Source organism: Haliotis asinina, chromosome 16 (genome assembly GCF_037392515.1).
Source record: "Haliotis asinina isolate JCU_RB_2024 chromosome 16, JCU_Hal_asi_v2, whole genome shotgun sequence".
In the NCBI taxonomy this organism is placed as follows: Eukaryota; Metazoa; Mollusca; class Gastropoda; order Lepetellida; family Haliotidae; genus Haliotis; species Haliotis asinina.
In genome coordinates, this window is record NC_090295.1 from 4,302,228 (window position 1) to 4,326,628 (window position 24,401).

General features: G+C 38.3%; 1 protein-coding gene across 6 annotated transcripts in view; it reads left to right on the top strand.

The window, feature by feature from the left end:
• Window positions 1-201: 201 nt before the first annotated feature.
• The window catches only part of LOC137268678 (arginine-glutamic acid dipeptide repeats protein-like), a 137,234-nt gene continuing 113,034 nt past the window's right edge, over window positions 202-24,401 (top strand). For all 6 annotated transcript variants that reach the window (XM_067803269.1, XM_067803272.1, XM_067803271.1 and 3 more), the window contains exons 1-3: window positions 202-319; window positions 5,433-5,776; window positions 12,345-12,415. In XM_067803269.1, coding sequence (XP_067659370.1) covers window positions 5,482-5,776; window positions 12,345-12,415 — 366 coding nt within the window. In that variant the 5' untranslated portion in view covers window positions 202-319; window positions 5,433-5,481. The remainder of the gene's footprint in view (window positions 320-5,432; window positions 5,777-12,344; window positions 12,416-24,401) is intronic.

Sequence of the window (24,401 nt, forward strand, 5' to 3'; positions counted from 1 at the left end):
AATGTTAAACCTAAATGGTGCCCCTAAGGCCAAGATAATGGTATGTGAATTAACCCAACCCTTAGCAGGCCCCTTATCATTGGTGGTGTATCAAATTGCCTGTTTAAAGATTTGTGTTAGTGAGAATGTCAGCCAGCGGCCGAGCTGATAGGTTGCAGAGCCTGCTTACTTCTGTTCTGCCAGTTGTAGCATCAATGCAGTAGATACTCCCGTAGTTGCAGCAGCAGCATCGTCCAGTTTCGCTGATAGATCAGCCTGCAGTTAGACTGTGTAGTTGACTCAACTCAACCTTCATCTCTTTTTCTCATTGTGTTGAGAGGTGAGGCCCCCTTGGGGTTTATCATTGTAGCAATTCATTGCATGACACTTCTTTGTGAATTTGAAAAAGCTGTTTTATCAGTGCTGATAGAAGAAACCCCTTGTCAGTTGACAGTGGCTACTTCTTGAATCAAGTGGGAAAAATCTAAAAGTACTCTTTCATGTATTGCAGAAAAATAACCAAATAGTGATGTAACTGAAGTTAATGTATATTTTCAGAACAACAAACAAACATAGAATGAATTACTTAGCTTTGTGTCAAAATAATGACCAATGTTAATTGTGAATTGTGATGTGAGTAGATACAGGCATTGTTCTTTTTGAGGGCTTTGTAAATTTGGTATATAAGTAAGTTATACTGCCTGGATATCTGAGTTATTTATTGTTGACATCGTTGTGATTTCTTTAGTAAAATCCAAGAGCTTTGATTCATCAGCTGTTCTGGTTTCAGATACCGTGTACCACATGATGTGTTTACACAAATATATACACATTAGAAGGAAGGCATGTAAAATTCATAAACATTATTGTAAAATACTCTCATCTGAGTATGATTATGAAAGATCCAGATCTACTGGTTTATGAACCTAATGTGCTTAAACTGTTTGGGTTCATCTACTGTTTATTTATTTGATGTTTTGATCCCACTGATCTTTGTTAGTTTAGCAGCTTGTGGGTTTCACTGAATTTGTAAACATCAGCAACCTACGTCACTTTGGTCTTTTCTTCAAAATGATGAGATCACCGTGATACATGGACAAATAATGACATCAGCTTGCACTTCTACCATGGTATGAAACTCTCAAACATTTCAGCCAGACCACAGGGCTGTTCAGATTCAAAACTTGCCAGCACTGACCAAAACTTACCTGCCCACAAAAAATTTAGACTTGACAAATGATACAGTTCATCATTCAAATTTAATTCCTCATTTACTTTTACAAGTGAGTTAATTATCATTTATTATCCTGAAATATGATAAATATTTTCATATACATGTCGAAATGTTTACTTGACCGTCAGACAGGTGAATTTGAAAATTTGGCAGTCCGTGTTGAAATTAAACTATCCCAAGTTGTCAGGCAGGTATTTCCAAAGCTACTACTACTACTACTACTACTACTACTACTACTACTACTACTATTAAGTGCCTAGTGGCACTGATCAAAGTTAAAAACATGTTGTAAAGTGAGAAAGACAGTTTGGGTATGCTTGAAGAAAAAGAAATGTCTGTAGTTCTTAATTGAAATTTGCTGTTGCCATTGGTGATTTGAGAGACTCACGTGTTTGTTTGTCCCATTGTGTATCTCATCTGCTATCTATACATGGTAAAGCGTCATCATAATCATTTCATATTGCCGCTTATCTGACAACTGGCTGGATCAGTTGTCTGATACATCAATGATATCAGGGTTTTAAATTATAAACAGCTATTTTTTCAAATGATTAATTTTGATAATCTTGTTAATGTCAAATTTTCTTTTGCTTGTAGAGGTGTTAGTATGAAAGAAACTATTGTCATGTTTTAATTATATTGCCCTTTAAACAAAATGTTAACCACATTTTACACCAGTGTTGGGGAAACTTGATCATTTTTTGTGGATTATTTGGAAAGCAAAATGATGTTAATTGAGCTGAATTTTTAACAAGATACCGATTGCCATTTGTCCTCTCAGAAACCACTAAGTCCTACACACGACAGTGGCATTGGAATGCAGATCCATAGAATTATGGTTTGAATAATTTACTAGGTTTGAAATACTTGTTCCTGGTTGCATTATATTGGCACTGGTCAGTGTGTCGGCCAATCATTTGGCTAGTGTGTGTTATACCTTGGGGAGGTATTGAATAACACCGGACTGATCTAATCGGGTTGAATAACAAAGCTTAGTCTGGCTGCAGCCCATCTGCTCTCTGTAGTGAGGCAGTCCTCAAACACAGTCTGACACTATGACAAGGCTGCTTAGAATTAGATGTCGGCAATACCACACTGCCATAATATGAACATAGACTTGCATGATGGAGAAAGTGTAAGGCCTGTGTGTCGTGGTTATATAATTACTCTTTGATCAGTAACACACAGCTATCTACACCCCATACTAATTTGTCATGTTTCTTCCCTGACTGGTCTGTGGTGTATTGATTGAGGTGCTGTGTTTTCAACCGATTGATCCTCACTTGCTTAAACAATATAGGGCAGTATTGTATTCATTATACAGGGGTCAGTATTGTGTTCATTATACAGGGGTCAGTATTGTGTTCATTATACAGGGGTCAGTATTGTGTTCATTATACATTGGTCAGTATTGTGTTCATTATACATTGGTCAGTATTGTGTTCATTATACAGGGTTCAACATTGTATTCATTATACAGGGGCCAGTATTGTGTTCCTTATGCAGGGGTCAGTATTCTTTTCATTACACAGGGAACAGCACTGTGTTCCTTATACAGCAGTCAGTATTGTGTTCCTTATACAGGGATGACTGTTGTGCTCATTACACAGGGGGTCAGTATTGTGTGCATTACACAGAGGTCAGTATTGTATTCATACAGGGACCGACACTGTGTTCATTATACAGGGACCAGTATTGTGTTTAGTACACAGGGGTCAGTATTGTGTTCATTATGCAGGGACCAGTATTGTGTTTAGTACACAGGGGTCAGTATTGTGTTCATTATACAGGGGTCAATATTGTGTTTATTATAGAGGGTGATATGTACTCCAAACATTAGCCAAGACTTTGTGTGTTATCAGATTATTGTGAACGTTGATCCACTCAGTTGGGTTTAGTGACCTGCATTAACAGCTGACATAAAATTATCACTTTCATCAACAAATGATAATTATGATGATGAATGATTCAATATGGCTAATGTCATATTTTCTGATGTTTTACACTGGGGTTTAATTTCATCTGTTACATGCATGGTGAATGGATGTGCAGGAAATAACTATCTCGGCCAAGGACATTGAGAACTGATGATTGACCATTTCAGCTGTATATGATTGTTTTTTATGCAAATAATGTATCTACTGAAGGCTGTATTGAAAAATGCCCATTATTGTATCTCAAAAGAAGTTCACTACAATGGCAGAAAGACCGTCTATGAATTCTCTGTATCCATTATTCTACCCTGAATAATATACTTGTGTCATCTTATTTTCGTTCCAGCTTTCATAATATATTTTTGATTGCTATAATCATAGCACTTTCATGCACTGTCAGGTAATTTTAAGCCTGGAGTTTGTTAAAGAGTGGCTATAGAAACTTTACTGTTTTGATTGCTATACTCAACTACAAACATGATACTTGTAGTGAGTTGAAGTAGGGTATTTGTGATACGTGTATCAATTCTCTGACAGTTGAAATTGTTTTCAAGGCTTTATCATCGATAATCTGAGATCTGGTACGATATGCTGAATAGTTAAGACATTTTCACCAAAATAAGTCTAAATATTTCTGAATAAAATGTGAATAACTTGGAGAGTTCTAGAGTGAACTCTTTATGTTATGGGAAACAAGATTACCATCAGGATTCAGTACAGTTTTGTCTGGAGGCTTGTTTTGACTAGTCCAGACATATTTTCTTTCCTGTTTTGCAGATTTTTGTCTTCTGAAACCTAAAACAGGAGGAGCAAAAATAAAAATAGAATCACCACTCAAAATAAAATTCTTCTTAGTACTAAAAGTATTTTGCTTTTAGCAATTTATGAAGTGTATATGAGGCAGAAATGCAATCAAAAAGTTTTTTGTTGTAAGGCCAGTCAAATTTTATGCCTTGGTTTATGTGGGGTTTTTTGTCCCCAGAAAACTTAAAGGCAGGAGGGGAAAAACATTAAAATAACATCAATGTTCCTTCTAAATGCCAAAAGTATTTTACTATTGGCAATTTATGCAGTGAATAAATAAGTGAAAATACAATGTAAACAAAATTTTACAAAAGTTTATAATTGAGGGCTATTAAAACTTTAGGAATTATTTTTCTCATTCTTGAAAAATCTGACTGGTGGATCAGTAAAACAAGAAATAAAATTGGTCTTGCTCATGTAAAATTTACTTTTTGGGGAAAATGTTTACTGTTCATAATAATAATGGTCATTAATTAAGAATATTGTAAGTAATTCCATGGTGTCACAATGAGTATTGCAATGGCACAACTGTAGTTTCATTTTATAACTTGGCTTTGTAATATTTGTTTGATGAAATGATTATTTTTTCAATGTCAAGATTATTGTCATAAAGGATGAACTGTTTTATTCAGACGCACTCATTTTTAAGTTATGTTGAATTTATGGCCAATTGCAATTATCAACGGCCCATATAGTAAAATAAATGGCCCATCCTTGGAAAAAATGGCCCATAAATATGTGAAGAAGATGCTGCCATAGGTCCATGAACATGATGAAGAAGATTTTCTTTCAGTCTTAGCTTACCCTGATACAAGCAAGCCTTTCAGCCATACATCTTTAAACCTGCCTAAACTCATCTGAAACCTGGGCCTGGATTTTCAAAGCTCTCTAGTCTTATTGCTAAGATACTCGTTAGTGCCATACTTAAATGTTAACTTTCAACTGTCTTAGCGCTAAGAGAACTTCGACATTGTAAGTCCAGTACAGCAAGATTAAGTTCCTAGCAACAAAAATTGATATTAGAAATAATATGAAGTTCCGATCACCATGAAATGTGTTTTGTGTATTGTTTTTTAAATGTTTTGCCAGTTACCATGGTTACCATGCATTGTGGTTTGTAGATATAGTTTGTTTTGAACAAGTAGTTGTGTAGTGGTCAGTATCTTTAAAATAAAATTTAGATATTTGGAATTTGGAACTGGATACTTTTTGTGTATCAGTTAATTCTGTTATTCCCAGTATCAAAAGTTTGCTTGTCACGCTGAAGACTCCTGTTTAGTCCCCACATGATGGGGCCATGATGCTGCTGTAATGTTGCTAAATCAGTCCAACTCATTCACACTCACTCACCCTAGTATAGAACATCGTCACGAATTTCATCTGTCAAAAACCGAAAACTTAACATGTGAAACCCAGACTCTCATATTATGAATACTGCCATCTCTAAGTTCCCCCACTAGACTCTGAATTTGTCATTTCAGATCTGACCAATGTGAGGAGGGGGTGACAGTGGAGGGTGTGGCGGTTGTCATGGAAACCTCTCCTGTACTCAAAGAAAATAATGCCGGTGGGGAAGACACTAGCAAAGCACCAGTCAAAGATGGAGGTGTTAGGAGGAAGAAGATTAAGAAAAACAAAAACAACAAAAAGCCTGTGAAGAAGGCGTTGAACAAGATCACAAGCAACGCAGTGGTGGACATCATCGTCCAGGGTGCACCCCCCAGACGCAAGGGTGGACGAAATCGAGGTGCCGGGGTGTTACGCAAGAAAGGGGATGATATTATCTCGTATACCACAGACGATGGAGTGAAATATAGACCTGGAGGTGATTCACCTTAAATTAGTATCATTGATACATAGTTATAGTTTAATTGATCATTAATTTGGTTACTGTGTTACTACATGCAGTTAATTAGTAACAGCATTAGAATATTGTCATGTTTAGGCTATGTCTTAACCATGTGGTTTTGTCTTTACCGTGTGGTTTTGTCTTTACCATGAGGTTTTGTCTTTACCATGTGGTTTTGTCTTTACCATGTGGTTTTGTCTTTACTGTGTGACTTTGTCTTTACTATGTGATTTTGTCTTTGCCACAAGGTTTTGCTCTTACCAGATGGTATTGTCTTTACCTTGAGGTTTTGTATTTGCCATGTGATTTTGTTCTTGCCACACAGGTTTTCTCTTTGCCACAAGATTGTGTGTTTGCTATGAGGTTTTGTCTTTGCCACAAGGTTTTGCTCTTACCAGATGGTATTGTCTTTACCTTGAGGTTTTGTATTTGCCATGTGATTTTGTTCTTGCCACACAGGTTTTCTCTTTGCCACAAGATTGTGTGTTTGCTATGAGGTTTTGTCTTTGCTATGTGGTCCTGTCTTTTTCCTCAAGGTTTTGTCTTTGCTATGTGGTTTTTCTTCACTGTGTGGTTTTATCTTTGTCTTAAAGCTATGTCTGTTGTGCAAGGTTTTGTCCTTGACAGAATGTTCTGTCTTGGCACCCAGAGGGTGAGTCTCCTAGGATTCCAATAGTTTTTAAGAATCCGTTGTTTATAGGCCATCATCATGAGAATCATCGCTCGCTGTGTGTTGTAATCATGCTCATCCCCGTTGGTGTCATGTGACCTGGCTCTTACGTGTAATCTCACCCTCACCCACCGTCTCACCTCATTTCACCTACTGTCTCCCTGACCTTCTTGCCAACCTTTTCACTCACTGTCTCACCAAATTTCTCAGTCTCACCTACAGTCCCACAAATCATCTCGCCCACTGTCTTACCCACCATTTCACCCATATCGACATAAGCTCACTGACTTGGTTGACACGTCTTTGTATCCCAATTGCATAAGTTGATTCTCATGCTGTTGATCACTGGATTGTCTGGTCCAGACTCAGCTGGGATGTTACTGAGTACTGCATTTAGCAACAAGCCAACCAACCAACCAATCGACCAACTCACATAGATATGGTGAAGTAATGAGGTAATCTCCTGTCAAAGTAACCAAGTACAGAAATTTGTCCTACTCTGTGTACTAAGACAGGTGATATATCGTTTAACCATGGTGACATCTGACCTGGTGAAGGAAGTATGTACAAAGGAAGGTCGTGGGTGAGAGAACATGTCAGATTTGTGGTGGATACCGTGTCAGGACAGCCAGTAATGAGAAAATGTTGACATTCCACGCCAGGTGGTCACAGGTGAGGGAAGAGATGCTTCACTGGCCATATATTCCTGTAGCTCTATCATCACAAATGATAACACCAGGGCTCATAAATTCCACTCGTCTGCTCGTATTGCCAAGTAAAATTTGTTTTGGGCAAGTGAAAAACAGAATTTCCTCGTCCTAGAGGACAGGTGCATTTTCTGATCTAACTATTTTTCAAAACAGTAATTTGAAGTCATTTCCGATTAGCAGTATTTTCAAATTCCCTGAAAACTAACCGCAAAGTTTAAGTCTTGATGTATGTTTGATGTCCATTTTAAACAGGTATCGTGCAGCATGGGTTTTGTGACCTAAACGCGTCAAATATATGACTGGCTGCTATAAAAACTGGCCAATGAGAAAAATCATCACAACATGAATGTTACTGCTATCGTATCAGAAGAAGCTTTACTATAGGGAATTCCTTGCTTGTAATTACTGATCGTTTATAGTCATTAACTTGTCTTCTCCGGTGATTTGGATTTATTATTATACATAGGTAATGTCCAGGTTATATGAAATGCTTGTTATCTTATCACTTATGCTAAACTGAAAATTAAATTAAACTGACAAGGTGGAAACTCTGATTTAGTGTTATGTTATAATAATTCTGACATTTAGTAAACATGCTTTCCAAGTGTAACTGATATTTTCAATGAGGTAATTCACACTTTGTTGGGTTTACAATTTCCATTAGGGTAATTTGTAAGCCGCAAGTTTTTCTCAAATATTTCAAATCATAACTGTGTATCGTCTTGCAAAGCCAAGGGAAGTAACTACGGCTAGTTTTGGTGTTACTATTCACCAGTCATTTTTGTTGTATTCAAAAGAATATTGTAATTCACGTTGTGAAAAGAACCTCAATAAACCAATATGAATTTGTCTCTTACTGGATAACCAAGGTAACTTATTACTTCTTGTTGTAGATAACTGAGATATACACCATAATGCTGACGTAAGAATCTCCCATATATTAACACATCTGTTCCCAATAGATGCCTCAAGCTTTATAAACATATATCTCCATTCCTCAGCTGATGCTCATGTTGTCAATCAGTACATTATCCTATCCATATACGATTATCTATAACTCGTGACGATATAGGTTAGAATTGGCCTTCAGCAACTCATTCTTGTCGTAAGAGGATTGGGAGGTCAGGCTCGCTGACTTGCCTGTAATATGTCATCATACCCCAGTTATGTAGATCGATGCTCATGATGCTGATCACTGGATTGTCTGGTCCAGAGTCAATTATTTACAAACCACCACCACATAGCTGAAATATGGCTGAGTGCGGACCTTAAACAATAATGAAAAACTGTATTGACATTGCCACCACACAACACATGGACACTGTTGTTTACTGGCTGAGAAAGCACCAAGAGGTTGCCTGCTGTTTGATGTTGCACTCAGCAATATTCCAACTATTATGGCTTTGGAAGCACCAAGACTAGGATTAATATATTGACGATAGTGTTTAGTCTTGATCACCCAAATGGAATTGTTCAGTGAAAGAAGAAAAACATAAATGGTGATTTTTTTTTTATTTGCTCATTTTTTTTAAAAAGAACAGGTCACATGTCATATTTACCGTATTAAATCTACAAAATGGGCAACTGCATGCTTTCAAGAGAATAGGTATTAATACATCTGTAAGGATGCTGATATCAGAACAGTATTTTCTGGAATTGCATGTTGGAATATTATCCAGAAGCGTGTAGTACATGAAGGTGGTGCTTATCACACTTCTGTCAAGTGTGGATGAACAGTGATATATTGTCATTGTTTTGAGAGACAAAGCTCATCTCTAACCTCAGACCTCCTTATTCTCACATGTGATAACAACTGTTATTAGCACAGCTCATATTAGCTAACAACAGCTGTCATCAGTGTCATGTGATATGTGTTTGTATTCCCTGAGCCGATTAGCAACATCTCTGTTTAGCAGTACCATGTGACCAGTCAGCCATTGAAGCCATATGGTGATACACTAGCCCCTAGTATGATGATATGTGGAAAAGATTAAGAGACCTTTGTTAGATGCATAGTAGTATTTTATCAGTCTTTTATGTAGTGTCTGTCAGCTGTGGCAAGGGTTTGAAGACTTGAAACGTAACGTCACTGATCTGTGGCATCGTTCATTTTACCCACGTTTAGCAAAAAGGAGGCTGATGATTTTTTAAACTTCTGTGAATGTTTTGATTATTTCACTTGTTTTGGTTAGTTTGTTTTTGTGATTCTGATTGATGACTGATGTCTTGATGGGTATATGATTGTTATCAAACTTTGTTAACTCTTGCTCAAGCCATTGTTTGATCCAAAGGTTGACATTATCTCCTGTACAAACTGATATTTCAGACTGCTTCAAGAGTAGATAGCGTCATAGTTTCTTTTGCTTAGTCCTCAGGTGATATGTATATATGATATGATTTTAATAGTTCTCTTAAAAAAGAGATCTAATTTTGAGGAAATTGTTAGTGAGAAATTTTAATAAAGTAGACAGAATAGCAGCACAGTGCTTTTATCCAAAGTTGTCAGGGAGTATCTGTCCCAGTCAGTGAGTATCTTTAATCCCAGGATGTCAGGGTGAATCTTTAATCCCAGGATGTCAAGGAGTATCTTTAATCCCAGAATGTCATTGAATATCTTTAAATCCCAAGATGTCAGGGAGGATCTTTAATCCCAGGATGTCAAGGAGTATCTTTAGTCCCAAGATGTCATTGACTATCTTTAATCCCAGGATGTTGTGGTGTATCTTTAATCCCAGGATGTCATGGAGGATCTTTAATCCCAGGATGTTGGGGTGTATCTTTAATCCCAGGATGCCGTTGAGTATCTTTAATCCCAAGATGTCATTGAGTATTTTTAATCCCAGGATGTTATGGAGGATCTTTAATCCCAGGATGTGGGGGTGTATCTTTAATCCCAGGATGTCAGGGAGGATCTTTAATCCCAGGATGTCAAGGAGTATCTTTAGTCCCAAGATGTCATTGACTATCTTTAATCCCAGGATGTTGTGGTGTATCTTTAATCCCAGGATGTCATGGAGGATCTTTAATCCCAGGATGCTGGGGTGTATCTTTAATCCCAGGATGCCGTTGAGTATCTTTAATCCCAAGATGTCATTGAGTATCTTTAATCCCAGGATGTCATGGAGGATCTTTAATCCCAGGATGCTGGGGTGTATCTTTAATCCCAGGATGTCAGGGAGGATCTTTAATCCCAGGATGTCATTGAGTATCTTTAATCCCAAGATGTCATTGACTATCTTTAATCCCAGGATGTGGGGGTGTATCTTTGATCAGAGGATGCCGTTGAGTATCTTTAATCCCAAGATGTCATTGAGTATTTTTAATCCCAGGATGTTATGGAGGATCTTTAATCCCAGGATGTGGGGGTGTATCTTTAATCCCAGGATGTCAGGGAGGATCTTTAATCCCAGGATGTCAAGGAGTATCTTTAGTCCCAAGATGTCATTGACTATCTTTAATCCCAGGATGTTGTGGTGTATCTTTAATCCCAGGATGTCATGGAGGATCTTTAATCCCAGGATGCTGGGGTGTATCTTTAATCCCAGGATGCCGTTGAGTATCTTTAATCCCAAGATGTCATTGAGTATCTTTAATCCCAGGATGTCATGGAGGATCTTTAATCCCAGGATGCTGGGGTGTATCTTTAATCCCAGGATGTCAGGGAGGATCTTTAATCCCAGGATGTCATTGAGTATCTTTAATCCCAAGATGTCATTGACTATCTTTAATCCCAGGATGTGGGGGTGTATCTTTAATCAGAGGATGTCGCTGAGTATCTTTAATCCCAAGATGTCAAAGAGTAATTTTATCCCAGGATTTGAGGGAGAATCTTCAATCGCAGGGTGTCATTGAGTATCTTTAGTCCCAAGATGGTATTGAATATCTTTAAATCCCAAGATGTCAGGTAGAATCTTTAATCCCAAGATGTCATTGAGTATCTTTAATCCCAGGATGTCAGCGAGGATCTTTAATCCCAGGATGTCGTTGAGCATCTTTAATCCCAAGATGTCATTGAGTATCTTTAATCCCAGGATGTCAGCAAGGATCTTTAATCCCAGGATGTCATGGAGGATCTTTAATCCCAGGAAGTCAAGGAGTGTCTTTAATCCCAAGATGTCAAGGAGTATCTTTAATCCCAGAATGTGAGGGATTCTAAAGCCAGACCAGCAGTTAAATTCTTTATCATGGAAAAAGTCAGGTGACAGAGATCAAGTTATGTTGATATGGATGTAGGTGATAGAGTTTTTAACACTTGGACACATATTTCTATGCAGTTCCACAGAATTCCATGTTCATTCTGAAATGTCTGTGATAATCTGAAGCAAGACCCAACATATTGCCATGGCATTCTAACATTGTCAAACAGATGTTCTGAATTGTAAAAAATATAACATGTGACAAATAATCCCATCTGGTGGTATTTTTAGGGGAGTGGTCGTGCTTCCTGCCCCAAAATCTGTCTTACTGCTTGCCTGAGAATGATGCATCTGCTTCTCTGACAAAGTGAAAACCCATTACCATCACTTAGCTGTGGAATGAAACCCTCGTTTATGAGGGTTTTACTGACATCTTTTCCGGACTAAAGGAGTATTTATGTTTGTCCAAGTGATTGGGAAATCTGATTGTGATTTGTGGGAGCAAAGGAATAGCTGAGTGGGAGAGGTGTTTGCCACTCTCACAGGGGACAAGATTTTTTCTTCTGAAGTCTTGGGAATGGATCAGAATTTATGGATTGGTAATTGATTTTAGTCCACTGTAGGTAGCTATCACAAGCAATATTTTTTGTGGTCAAACAAATCTACTGTGTATGCAGCTGTCTTACATCAACGACCCACCTAGCCGTCTGTTCACCTGTTCACCCAGTCTCACTCACTCACTCACTCACTCACTCACTCACTCACTCACTCACTCACTCACTCACTCACTCACTCACTCACCCGTGCAGCTCATAAGAGAAGGGATCAGTTGGTCATGTTCAATGACTTGGTTGACACAGGTCATTGCATCCGGATTGCGTAGATCTATGCTGATGATATTGATCACACTCACTCCACATGTTCAGGCACTCTTTCTCTTCAGGTATAACGTTCAAAGATGTTCCTTTTCTATCCACCATCAGTATCATTACTTAACCCTGCTTTATGAATAATGTGTGTATTTTCAGATTGTGTGTACATTGAAAACAACCGCCCCGACCAGCCATACTATGTGTGTGCAGTCAAGTATTTCCGAGTGGTCAGTATGTCATTTATACCTCATTAGAAGATCGGTCAATATATCATTTATACCACATTAGCAGACTGGTCAGATATCATTTATACAACATTAACAGAGAATCATCGATAGCAATTGGCCAGTGAAGCAAATAATAGATGTTAATATTTCATGATGGAAGTGTGTGTATTTATTTTATATCTTGCTTATCTGATAGACCATACACATCTGATAAAACGGACAGTTATCTGCAATATACCATGCATACTATATCATTGAGATACAAATAAGCTGAGACAGTGAGAGGCAAAATGTGTTCTGAATGAAAGATTTATGAAACTTAGAATATGCTCTATTTTACTTTGGTACTACTCAGATCTACTTTTAAATGGGACAATGTTTACTTGTAATGATGCATATGTACATACAAATACAAAAAGAAATAGACTGACATTTGAAACTTGAGTTTTTCATTTCGGATAGAAAAATCAGGTGTCCCGAAACACAATAGTAAGTGTTGTTATGAAAATGGGATAATTGGGCTCATGACCTCAGTAATTAATATATATTTCTGTTTTGAACCCGAAGAGGTTTCGTTGCTGAGTTGCAATCAAGAAGTAAATGAACATGTATTAACATGAACATCCCGTTCCGTGTCAGATACAGCCCTCTGCAATCACTCGCCTGTTTGTCATGGTAACGATATAAATGTCTCTGGTCATCACCACCACTACCATCATCATCATCACAACATACCATGCTTAGCCAGATACTTGTATCTGTCAAAGGCAACTAATTTGTCCCCTGACAGTTGTCATTCTCTACTCCCTTGGGAGTGTACACCACACCCTGCAGAAGCTTTTTACATCCTCTTTGTATATGGGCACAGTTGGCCCAGGTGTTCTGAAGCATGAATAGTTATTCTCCATGGGCATCCTAAAACAAGTAGCTATGGGTTAGACTCCTACTTCACCATGATGAAGTTCCCAGGCTTGTTAGCACTATAACCTCAGTGCCTTTAGGTTTTGCACAAGTGGTAGAAGTTGCATGCCAACATCGCTTTACTTTTCACCCTCACCAAGTTGACACAATGTGAGAAAAGCAGCTTTTAAAGCGTAATGGCTCTTGCTCATTAATAACACAATGCTGGGCGATGGGTAGCCTAGTGGCTAAAGCGTTCCCTTGTCACGCTGAAGAATCAGGTTCGATTTCCCACGTGGGTGCAATGTGTGAAGCCCATATCTGGTGTCCTCTCAATGATACTGCTGGAATATTGGTAAAAGTAGTGTTAGAATAATCTCACTCTTTCACTATTACACAGTAATGAGTATATATCAGTTTAGCAATTTTGTTATGGTATTGGATTAAGAGTACCGGGTATTAATGTTTGTGTTTGTTAATTTATGCTTAAGAATTGGTTTCAGTTTTGTTGAAGGTCAGTTCATGTAATTGGAATGATATCTGTAATAAGAAGATCCAATTATCATGACGGATTAAACTGTCGTTAATAGCATGTCAGCGTTTTTCAAATCCTCACAATTCACTATATAATCTTGATAATGGTGCATAATGAAGACCTTGACGGAAATTCAAAGATTATTTTTTGTGGCAGTTAAACTGTTTAATGGCTTTTCAAATTTTTCTCACATTTAATCATTAACCAAAAATTGTCTTGATGTCATTTGTCTGACAAATTTGACTGTTTTATGTCCGAAAATAATTGAAAAAGACGGTAAGCTGACAATGGCAGTTGATTTGTTACGGTTACCATGGCAACCTAATTGTCAAGCAATAAAATCATAGCAGTTGAAAGGCTTTGAGCTTCCCAGCTGTGATTCAGCTCATTGACAGACTCTTAGTCTTCTATGCTTTAAAGTGTTTTAATACTTTCTCCCGTCTACTGGGCAGCCAGCGAGAAAAATACATATTTCAACAAAAATATTGTTTCACTTCTCTGTTAAAAATGTGCATGAAAATGGCAGCATGGCTATGATCCTTGCTTGTGCTAAGTGTCGTGGAGATGGGGAGATAGTGAGATGATAGATGATTCTTCTATGTATTATTGATGCAAGAACGCCTGGAGTCTGAGTGCTGCCTTTGTGTTGACTTGCAATTGATTGGGGAAAACAGGAGTTACCTCCCTTCCTTTGTGAATCAACTTGGGTGCTTTCTGTAGGCTTGTGTCAACACTGATCCTATGTGGTTATTTCAAGTCAGTTCTTGAAGTCATTTGTCCTGCCATTCATCTTTGTACAGACTGACATTGTAATGAGAGCTACATTTTGTAGCACTAATGATTTTGAATATCGTCATATGTGTTTATTCAAAACTTGACCCTGTGGTTATGGCTACCTGGCCCTCAGCTAAGTGATTACCGAGTGCATGTTTAGGTGTGACAGAAAGCTAGATAGGTGTGAGAGTGTTTGTGGATAGACATGTGTGAGAGTGTGTGTGACTAGATAGGTGTGAGAACGTGTGGCTAGATAGGTGTGATTGTGTGTCGCTAGATAGGTCTGAGAGCATGTGGCTAGATAAATGTGAAAGTGTATGGCTAGATAGGTGAGATTGTGGCTAGATAGGTGTGAGAGTGTTTGGCTAGATAGGTGAGATTGTGTATGGCTAGATAGGTGTGAGTGTGTGTGTGTCTAGATAGATGTGAGAACATCTGACTAGATAGGTGAGATTGTGTAAGGCTAGATAGGTGTGAGAATGTGTGGCTAGATAGGTTTGAGAGTGCTTGTGGCTAGATAGGTGAGATTGTGTATGGCTAGATAGGTTTGAGAGTGTGTGTGTCTAGATAGATGTGGGATTGTGTATGGCTAGATAGGTGAGATTGTGAATTGCTAAATAGGTGTGAGATTGAGTGTGGCTAGATAGGTGAAAGTGTGTGTGGTTAGATAGGTGTGAGATTGTGTGTAGTTAGATGTGAGAATGTGAGTGGCTAGATAGGTATGAGAGTGTGTGTGTCTAGATATCTGTTAGAGTATGTGGCTAGCTAGATGAGAATGTGTGGCTAGATAGATGTGAGAGTATATGTCGCTAGATAGGTCTGAGAGCATGTGGCTGGATAAATGTGAAAGTGTATGGCTAGATAGGTGAGATTCTGGCTAGATAGATGTGAGAGTGTTTGGCTAGATAGGTGAGATTGTGTATGGCTAGATAGGTGTGAGAGTGTGTGTGTCTAGATAGATGTGAGAACATGTGGCTAGATAGGTGAGATTGTGTAAGGCTAGATAGGTGTGAGAATGTGTGGCTAGATAGGTGAGATTGTGTATGGCTAGATAGGTTTGAGAGTGTGTGTGACTAGATAGGTGAGATTGTGTATGGCTAGATAGGTTTGAAAGTGTGTGTGGCTAGATAGGTATGAGAGTGTGTGTGTCTAGATAGATGTGGGAGCATGTGGCTAGATAGGTGAGATTGTGTAAGGCTAGATAGATGTGAGAATGTGTGGCTAGATAGGTGATATTGTGTATGGCTAGATAGGTTTGAGAGTGTGTGTGTGTCAAGCTGGCTCTGAGAGTGTTTGTGTGGTAATGTGAGTGTATTTGTGGCTAGATATCTCTGGGGGTGTGGCCAGATAACTGTGAAAGTGTTTTGTGCTAAGTAGCTATTGCAGTGATTATACAGATAATGCTGAGAGTCTTTATGGCTAGCATTCATGGTTTGATAGCTGCGAGAGAATTTATGGCTAGATTGCTGTGATAGTCATTTTGGCTGCTACTGGCTCTCGTTGAGTGACTATACTATCAATCTCACAAGCCTCTCGTGAAGGGTGTTTATCCCCCTCTTGGGGCTTTCTGTTTCTACTTGGCTATTAGAGTCATCTGATTATTGGGACAATTGGTTGTTTTCTGAATATTTCCATGTGCTGATTTCGTCCTCAGTGCATTGATCCACTGCTTTAGCTGTGCTTCTAAATGTCAACTCTCCATGTCCCTGTTGTGTATTTCTAATTTATAAATGTGCATACAGCCTTGAAAACCGGTTTTCGTACCATTAGGAGGGTGATGTGAGCTGCAAGTCCTGCCTTGATATGTATGTTGGCTTATTGTTGTTATAGCGATATGAATAATTGACACTTTTGGAAAACTGAAGTTAATAGATCAGTGAATATTCATAAGTGTTTGTTTTGTTCTTGTTTTTCTGTTGGGCACCACAAGCGCATGTGCCTCTTCTGATGTTTCCATAGTAATGGGTGCCAGAATGGTATGGTGCAGCGTGTTTTTGTTGCTCATGGAATATTGCAGGTTAATGATGGAAGCCCATAAATATCTGTGTCAAGACCAGACAATCCTTTGATTGATATTAAGAACAATTCAGGGTACATTGGCACTTTTAAAACGTCACTTGCCAGGAGTTCTAGTTAGGTAAAATATTGCCGCCTACTTCATACTTCACTGGTCCTGCAAAATTTCATTATGAGAATCCACATTGGTCAGAATTTGTGTGATGTTAAGAGTTACATTAGCATTGTAATTGTTCCGCACCTCTTTTGCACAGCACTGTTAGCATTCTTTGTATAGCGATCTTCGTGTGAGAAGCGATACTAAATATCACAAAACTTTTGTGGATTGACTTTTAAGACTTGAATACTTTACTTCATCATATACATGTATGTTAAATAAAGAATATTTTTATCTGAGATTTTCAACCAGCCAGTTGGGATAGCTTTAAACAATAATACTGGTCTGATTCACAATCAGCTAGCATTTGGCTAGCAGCTACTTAGTGGCCATCTCTTCAAGCTTTCGAGTGTTACCTCAAAACACACCTTTTCAGCCGATACAAACCGTAACTTTCTCGAAGCTTGTATTTACGACCCTTTTTCTCATGTGACTTTTGATATGTTGTTATTTTTAGCTGTTTGTGTGCGCTTTGAGCATGCCCCTAAGTGGCATGGAGCATTGCGCAGTATAAGTACCCTCATTATTGTTATTTCAATTACTGCTTTGACATGCCATCTAAACAGTCATTCAGCGTGACAGCCCATCTGATATTTGTTGCTAGGGACAGGTGCTAAATTGGAATCTTTGTCACTTTCATATGTGGACTCCTGTTGTGACCTGTTGTGCTGTGGAACACAGTGGTGTAGTGGTTAGCATGCTGGCCTCTCACGTCAAAGGCCCGGGTTCGAATCCCAGTGGAGATACCAAAGATTCCATACTGTGTTGTATCCCTGGGCAAGGCACTTCGTCCACCCAGCTGGTTAAAATGGGTACCTGAAAAAGGCGGATGTATGGTCACGCTTAGCGCTTCGTAGCAGCTTTGAAAGTACAGTTCCATCAGGGTAGTAATGTGTAGCGCATTGAGCATACTTGATGTATGTGTACTATAAGTATCCACATTATTATTATTGTTGTTATTAATATTGGTAGCTAAGGACAACTAGAGGTATAGGTCTCTAGGGACAGGTATAGGTTGCTAGGGACAGGTAGAGGTCATTAGGGACAGGTATAGGTTGCTGGAAACAGGTGTAGGTTGCTAGGGACAGGATTAGGTCACTGGGGACAAGTATAGGTTGCTAGGGACAAGTATGTGTCATGAGAGACCAGTTCTAATCCAGAATCTCCTTATCTTTCAAACTGAAATGCCTTGTAGGGCCAAAAACACCACACCCGTAAAGATTTGGGTCAGAACTGATCTTCAGTAACCCCATGATTGTTGTATGAGGCGACTAACAGGATCAGGTGGTCAGACTTGACTGACTTGGTAGACACATGTCACCTATCCCAGTCACATAGGTTGATGCCTGTGATGTTGAATGCTGTATGTCTCAGTTATTTACATACTGCCGTCATATAGCTGGAATATTGCTGAGCACGGGATTTAGTAACAAACCAACCAACTCACGTGGTCAGTGGTTAAAGTGTTCGCTCGTCATGCAGAAGACCTGGGTTCAATTTTCCCCATGGGTACAATGTGTGAAGCCCATTTCTTGTGTCCCCTGCCTGGTATTGCTGGCATATTGCAGCGTAAAATCAAATGCACTCACTCACTCACTTGCTCAGGCATTCACGGGCTGCTAAAAACAGTGAACTGTTTTGTCAGTGATTCAGCCCATCATCTGCACACTGTTGGAATACTTACCTGCTTGACTGAGATTGCTTACATTTTGAAGGAACCAGTGACTGTGAACACGGCATGAATTAAATAATTTATAACATCCTAATTATCCCATTATTGATAATCATCTAGGTTATATTTCTTTAGTTTTGCCAGAACAAGTAAGTCTACATCTAGCACAACCAGTCCAGCATGTTGTCACAGGTTCTCCCTCATCCATTGTCATCTATCAATGTTTTACACTTTTATTTCGGATAAAATTCCTTTGTGGATTCAACTGAAATTTCGTACGCATGTTCAAGTGGATTGTTAGAGGAAGGTTGTTCAAGTTTGCTACAGGCACGAAAACTGGCATGTCAATATGGCCACCTGGTAGCCATTATTTTAATAAACTAAATATCACAGCTTCTTCTCAAATCACAATATCCCCATTCTTCATTTGATGCTCATGTTGTCATCAACCAACCAAATCACTGTATCCCCATCTATCGTTGTCAGTCACTAGATTGTCAGGTCAAGACTTGATTATTTATAGCTGGAATACAACTGTGTGCAGCATTAAACAAAAAAAACAAGAAAACAAACCATAGGACCTACAGGCTCGCTGTAAACTCTTGTGTGCCTCTCATGACTTTTGGGCCAGTTGAGTGGTCTCGTCAAGGGTTAAAAAATCACATGGCTAATGCCTGCGACAAGTCAGTTTTCATTTTGGGCCATCACATAATGTTATGTTACTTGTCTATGGGCAACTAGGTGATTTTTTATTACAGTTCTAAACTGCAAATAAATTTGGATTTCAGTTCATATTGACTCAAAATGTAGATATTAAATTTTGCAGTGATAATAAAGGAGGGTTATATTTCTTTGCTATTTATCAGTTTTCGAAGAATAATCCAGAAAACACTAACATCAAATACCATCTTGATTTATGTTTTCATAATTTCATCATCATGATCATGTCATAGAAATCAGGGGCACGTGGCTTTTGAAAATAATTTTGAACCCTTGCTAGTGATGAAATCATTGGTTTGTCATGTTGAAGGCCCAGGTTTGATTCACCATAGGGGTACAGTGTTTGAAGGTCGTTTCTGGTATCCCCTGGAATATGGCTAAAGATGGCATAATACCCAACTCGCTCACCCACACACCTGACTTTCACTAGAAAACAACAACAAATATATCACAGTGCAATAGCTGCTGTTGTTTCACAGTGGAGACTTTGTGTCAAGTAGATTATTTATCTTTTGTCTATTGCAATGATGAGAAGCCCATTCCTGGTGTTCCCCAGCCATGATATTGTGGGGAATATGCTAAAATCGGCATAAGAAAATAATGACTCACTAATGCAATGATGTTCAACAATAATACATGTTTTTACAGAATTGGCAATGTATTTGATAAAAACTTACTTGTTTCATGTTAACTTTAATCATCAGTATTTATTCTGAAAATATTTCAGCTCCAATGCACGTTTGTTCAGTTCATGTCGGGTTATTTGGGGTAGTGATATGCCTGCCTGCTTTGACTGTTTGTGCTGTGAGCATTCACCTTGTGAGTGGAGTTTGGCGCAATATAAATGCACATATTATCATTACTATCAATATTATTATATTGTTGACTTCATTCCCTAATGTAATTTACGTGCACAAAACATTTATTCATCAAGGTTCAGACAGTAATGCCATGAAGCAAACGCTTGATTGGTTAAGTGTGTATATTCACAATTGCGTAACAATGAGTTTTTGACAATATATTATGAATAAATACATAATTATATTTTGGATGTATACTTTTTGTCATGCATAATGACCTCATGAATATTTGCATCTCAGAACATATGAAACGGGTCACACTTTGGATGTTAGGTAGTTATGGCACATAGTATTATGTATGTACAGCTGTGTGTGTATTTGAGCTTTATTCTACTTCAATTGTCAATGTCGAAAACAATCATCACTTGTGTGAAAACATTGTGATGTAGAGCAAAACGAGTCATTAAATTTTATTAACACTTCAATTTTTTATAGATTCTAAAAGCATTCATATCTGATAGATAAGATAAGATAAGATAAGATAAGATTTTATTGCACAGCATTCCATTAAGACACAGTGGCAATGTTCTATAAACTACAAATATAAACATAAAAGTTACAAAGATATAGAAATACACATAGACGACCTTTGTATAACGGTAATATTTCCAAACCGGAAGGAGGTTTGTCATATGATTGGTTGTGGTTATTTATTTGTTCACAAATTCTCACAGATGTTGTTTTATGAAAGTAGAAGTACCTAAAGCAATAAATGGAGACAGTGTCCGGTGGTGTCAATACCAATATCAGACATATCATCATATGTTTTAGTGTCGAGTGGACTGAAGATAGGGCCTGTGTGTTATGTTGTACAGTGTATGATTAGACATTTTCTCAGTTTCAATATTATGGGCAGCTTTTCGGTAAGGTCTGTGTATTGTATGGACACATATGGTATTGTCTGTGGGATGGTCTATGGTCTGATCTATCATCTGTATGTATTCCTGTATACTATGCGATATTGTCTGTGCTATGATCTCTGTGTGGTATGGTCTATGGTCACTTCATGGTATGGCCTATTGTCTCTATATGGTATGGTCTTTGGTATGGTCTGATTTGTGGTATTGTCTATGTATGCAATGAGGGATGAACAATGGTATGGTCTATGATATGGTGTATGGTCTGTGGTCTCTATGGTGTGGTCTATGGTCTGTATGGTATGGAATATGGTATGGTCTACAATATCTGTATGGTATGGTCTATGATCTCTGTGTGGTATGGTCAGTGGATGTATGGTATGAACTTTGGTATGGTCTATTACCTCTGCATGGTATGGTCTATGGTCTCTGTGTGGTATTGTCCCTGCATGCTGCATGTACACAGTACTCAGTGTATTAGGTCTCTGTATGGTATGGTCTGTGGTCTTTGTATGGTGTGGTCTATGCATGACATTGTTTATGACCTATTCATGGTTTGGTCTCTGTATGGTATGGTCCCTGTATGGTATAGTCTATGGTCTTTGTATGGAATGGCCTCGGTATGGTATTGTCTATGGTCTTTGTATGGTATTGTCTATGGCCTCTGTATGTTATGGTCTATGATCTGTAGATGGTATGGTCTATTGTCTCTGTATGGTATGATGTGTGGTATTGTCTCTGATTGATATGTACTCAGTACCCAGTATATTAAGTCTGTGTTGTGTCAGGACAAGTTCACTTGATTAACCCCTCAATGGCACACTGAGGACATGGCTCCAGATGTTGTCACACACCAACCATTTATCTTCCAATCAGTGATAAATTGTCCAACTGGAGGACCCCAAGCATGGACCTGCAAGCATTCATACATTAGCCTTTCAGCCCTCATTCAAATCACTCAGTCACGTAACCTCAAACTGGAGCTATCTCCATCATGTTAATTAACCTGTAATCCTCCACGCATGGCTCGCTGTCAAGACTCACCACAGTCTCATGCCTTTCACTTCGGAGGTGTCTCAATGAAGGGATCAAGAGGTTTAATTTGCTGTAGTTCTTTCACTAACACGGCTGTCATTAATACCCGAGCCAGTCGATATTGCTTAGTTGAGCTGATTCCTCGCATGGTGCTCTGTGTTCCTTACTTCAGTGATCAATACACTGACAATTTACCCTACAAACACTGAGGAAATGACTGTGTTATCTGCCTCTTTCTGATTAATTTGTGTGTGTTAATTTGCGTCTAAAGATATCGAACATAGTGTGTATCAGAAGCTTCTACTTGGACAGCATAATGTCGTTATTCTCCACAGCAAAAGCATCAGTCAATGCTGCTTCACTGAGCTGCTTCACTGAGCTGCAAACAAGGGAATCACGACTGTGTACTGTCAAATATTGTGTGCTGTGCCACTAGGTGGAACATATGTCCACTTCTGTCACAAGGTGGCGATATTTCCTTATTACGTTAAAGAGTTGATCAGTTTAGACAACTAGATTGGAGTGAGGCAAGTTTCTCTTCCTCATTGAATAACCTGTCAAAACATGGAGCAGTGTTGTTGAAGCTTGGAGACAGAATAACTAGTAACCATGGATGCTTGTATGTTCTGAAAGGTTTCTTAAAATTCCATTATATAACAGGTCAAATAGGTGGAGAAATTATCTTGTCATGGTCGTATGATCTTGTCAGTTGCTTTAGAGGAGTTATCTTGACAGTTGCTATTAAGGAGTTATCTTGACAATTGCTGTGGTGAAGTTAATTTGCCAATTTGTGTAAAGGTGTTTCTTGTCAGTTGCTGTGGAAGAGTTAGCTTGTTGGTTTCTGTGGAGGAGTTTTATATTGACAGTTACTATGGAGGAGTTTTCTTGATAACTGCTAATTTTTAAGGAGTTATCTTGGCAGTTGCCTTGGATTAGTCGTCTTGTCACTTGGTGTGGAGGAGTTTTATCTTGACAATTGCTGTGGAGGAGTTATCTTGACAGTTGCCTTCAAGGAGTCATCTTGACAGTTGTGGTGGAGGAGTTATCTTGACAGTTGTGGTGGAAGAGTTACGTCAATTGCAGTGGAGGATTTATCCTGTTGTTTATAGTGGAGGAGTTATCTTGGTGGATATTGTGTAGGAGTTATCTTGTTGGTTGTAGTGGATGAGTTATCTTGACAGATGTAGTGGAGGAGTTATCTTGTTGGTTATAGTTGGTTATAGTGGATGAGTTATCTTGACAGATGTAGTGGAGGAGTTATCTTGTTGGTTATAGTTGGTTATAGTGGATGAGTTATCTTGACAAATGTAGTGGAAGAGTTATCTTGGTTGTAGTGGAGGAGTTATCTTGACAAATGTAGTGGAAGAGTTATCTTGGTGGATGTTGTGGAGGAGTTATCTTGTTGGTTGTAGTGGAGGAGTTATCTTGGTTGTAGTGGAGGAGTTATCTTGGTTATAGTGGAGGAGTTATCTTGGTGGTTGTAGTGGAGGAGTTATCTTAATGTTGAGTTGATTCTTTCTCATAGTCAAATGTGTTTTCTTCTTTCTCATAGTCAGGTGTGTTTTCATCAAGCTAGTTGGAAAGGATTCATAATAGAAGACTTGTAATTACATATCCATATCAAGGTCTATTTGTTTGTTTGTTTGCTTTTAGCGAGTTCTAAACAGTGTTTTACCCAATTACATAATAGAAATAGAAAGGAACATATATGTTTTGGGGGATGTTTTTGTAAGACTGTCCCTTCCTTTTGACTTATGTTAACCCGATCCTTGGTATCTGTACAGATAATAATTTTTTAAGCAAATAAGATATTGAATCCCATGGCATCCATACAGATGCATTTTTAAGGAAAATTTCATGTTGAATCTTAAGGTATTTGTGAGATATATTTTTAAAGAAAGTTCATATACCAAGATATCTTTGCACATGTCTAGAGGAATGAAATTTACCTAATGAATCCTTTATGGTCAATATGGATTTATTTTTTTACGGAAAATTTCATATTGCACGTTTCATCAAGTGTGTTTACATGATCCTTGAAGAGTATAGGCAGATAGCTATAGACAGTTGAGTCTCTCCAGTGAGATAGTCAACATTCCCTCAACCCGCCAGAAATTATCTATTTCCATTGTAATACAATTCCCAGTTTTGTCAAACATCTCTCTCCAGGGCACTTTCTTGCTTAAATATTTGTTTGTATGATACAATTAATATTCCTTTCACGTCAATACTACACTACCCACCAAAAGTTTAGACTCACTTTAGAACTCACTATATGTTATGAATAATATATGGTTACATTGAAGATGAATTTCTCCACTAACCTGGGGGAACCAACTGCAAACTGTATGCAGATGAACTGCACAAGGATTATGCATTAAATTGTGGAAAAACATAAGTGAATATCAGTTCATGTGTGAACAGTACCTTTAAACAGTTTGGAATATTTTGCAAAATTTA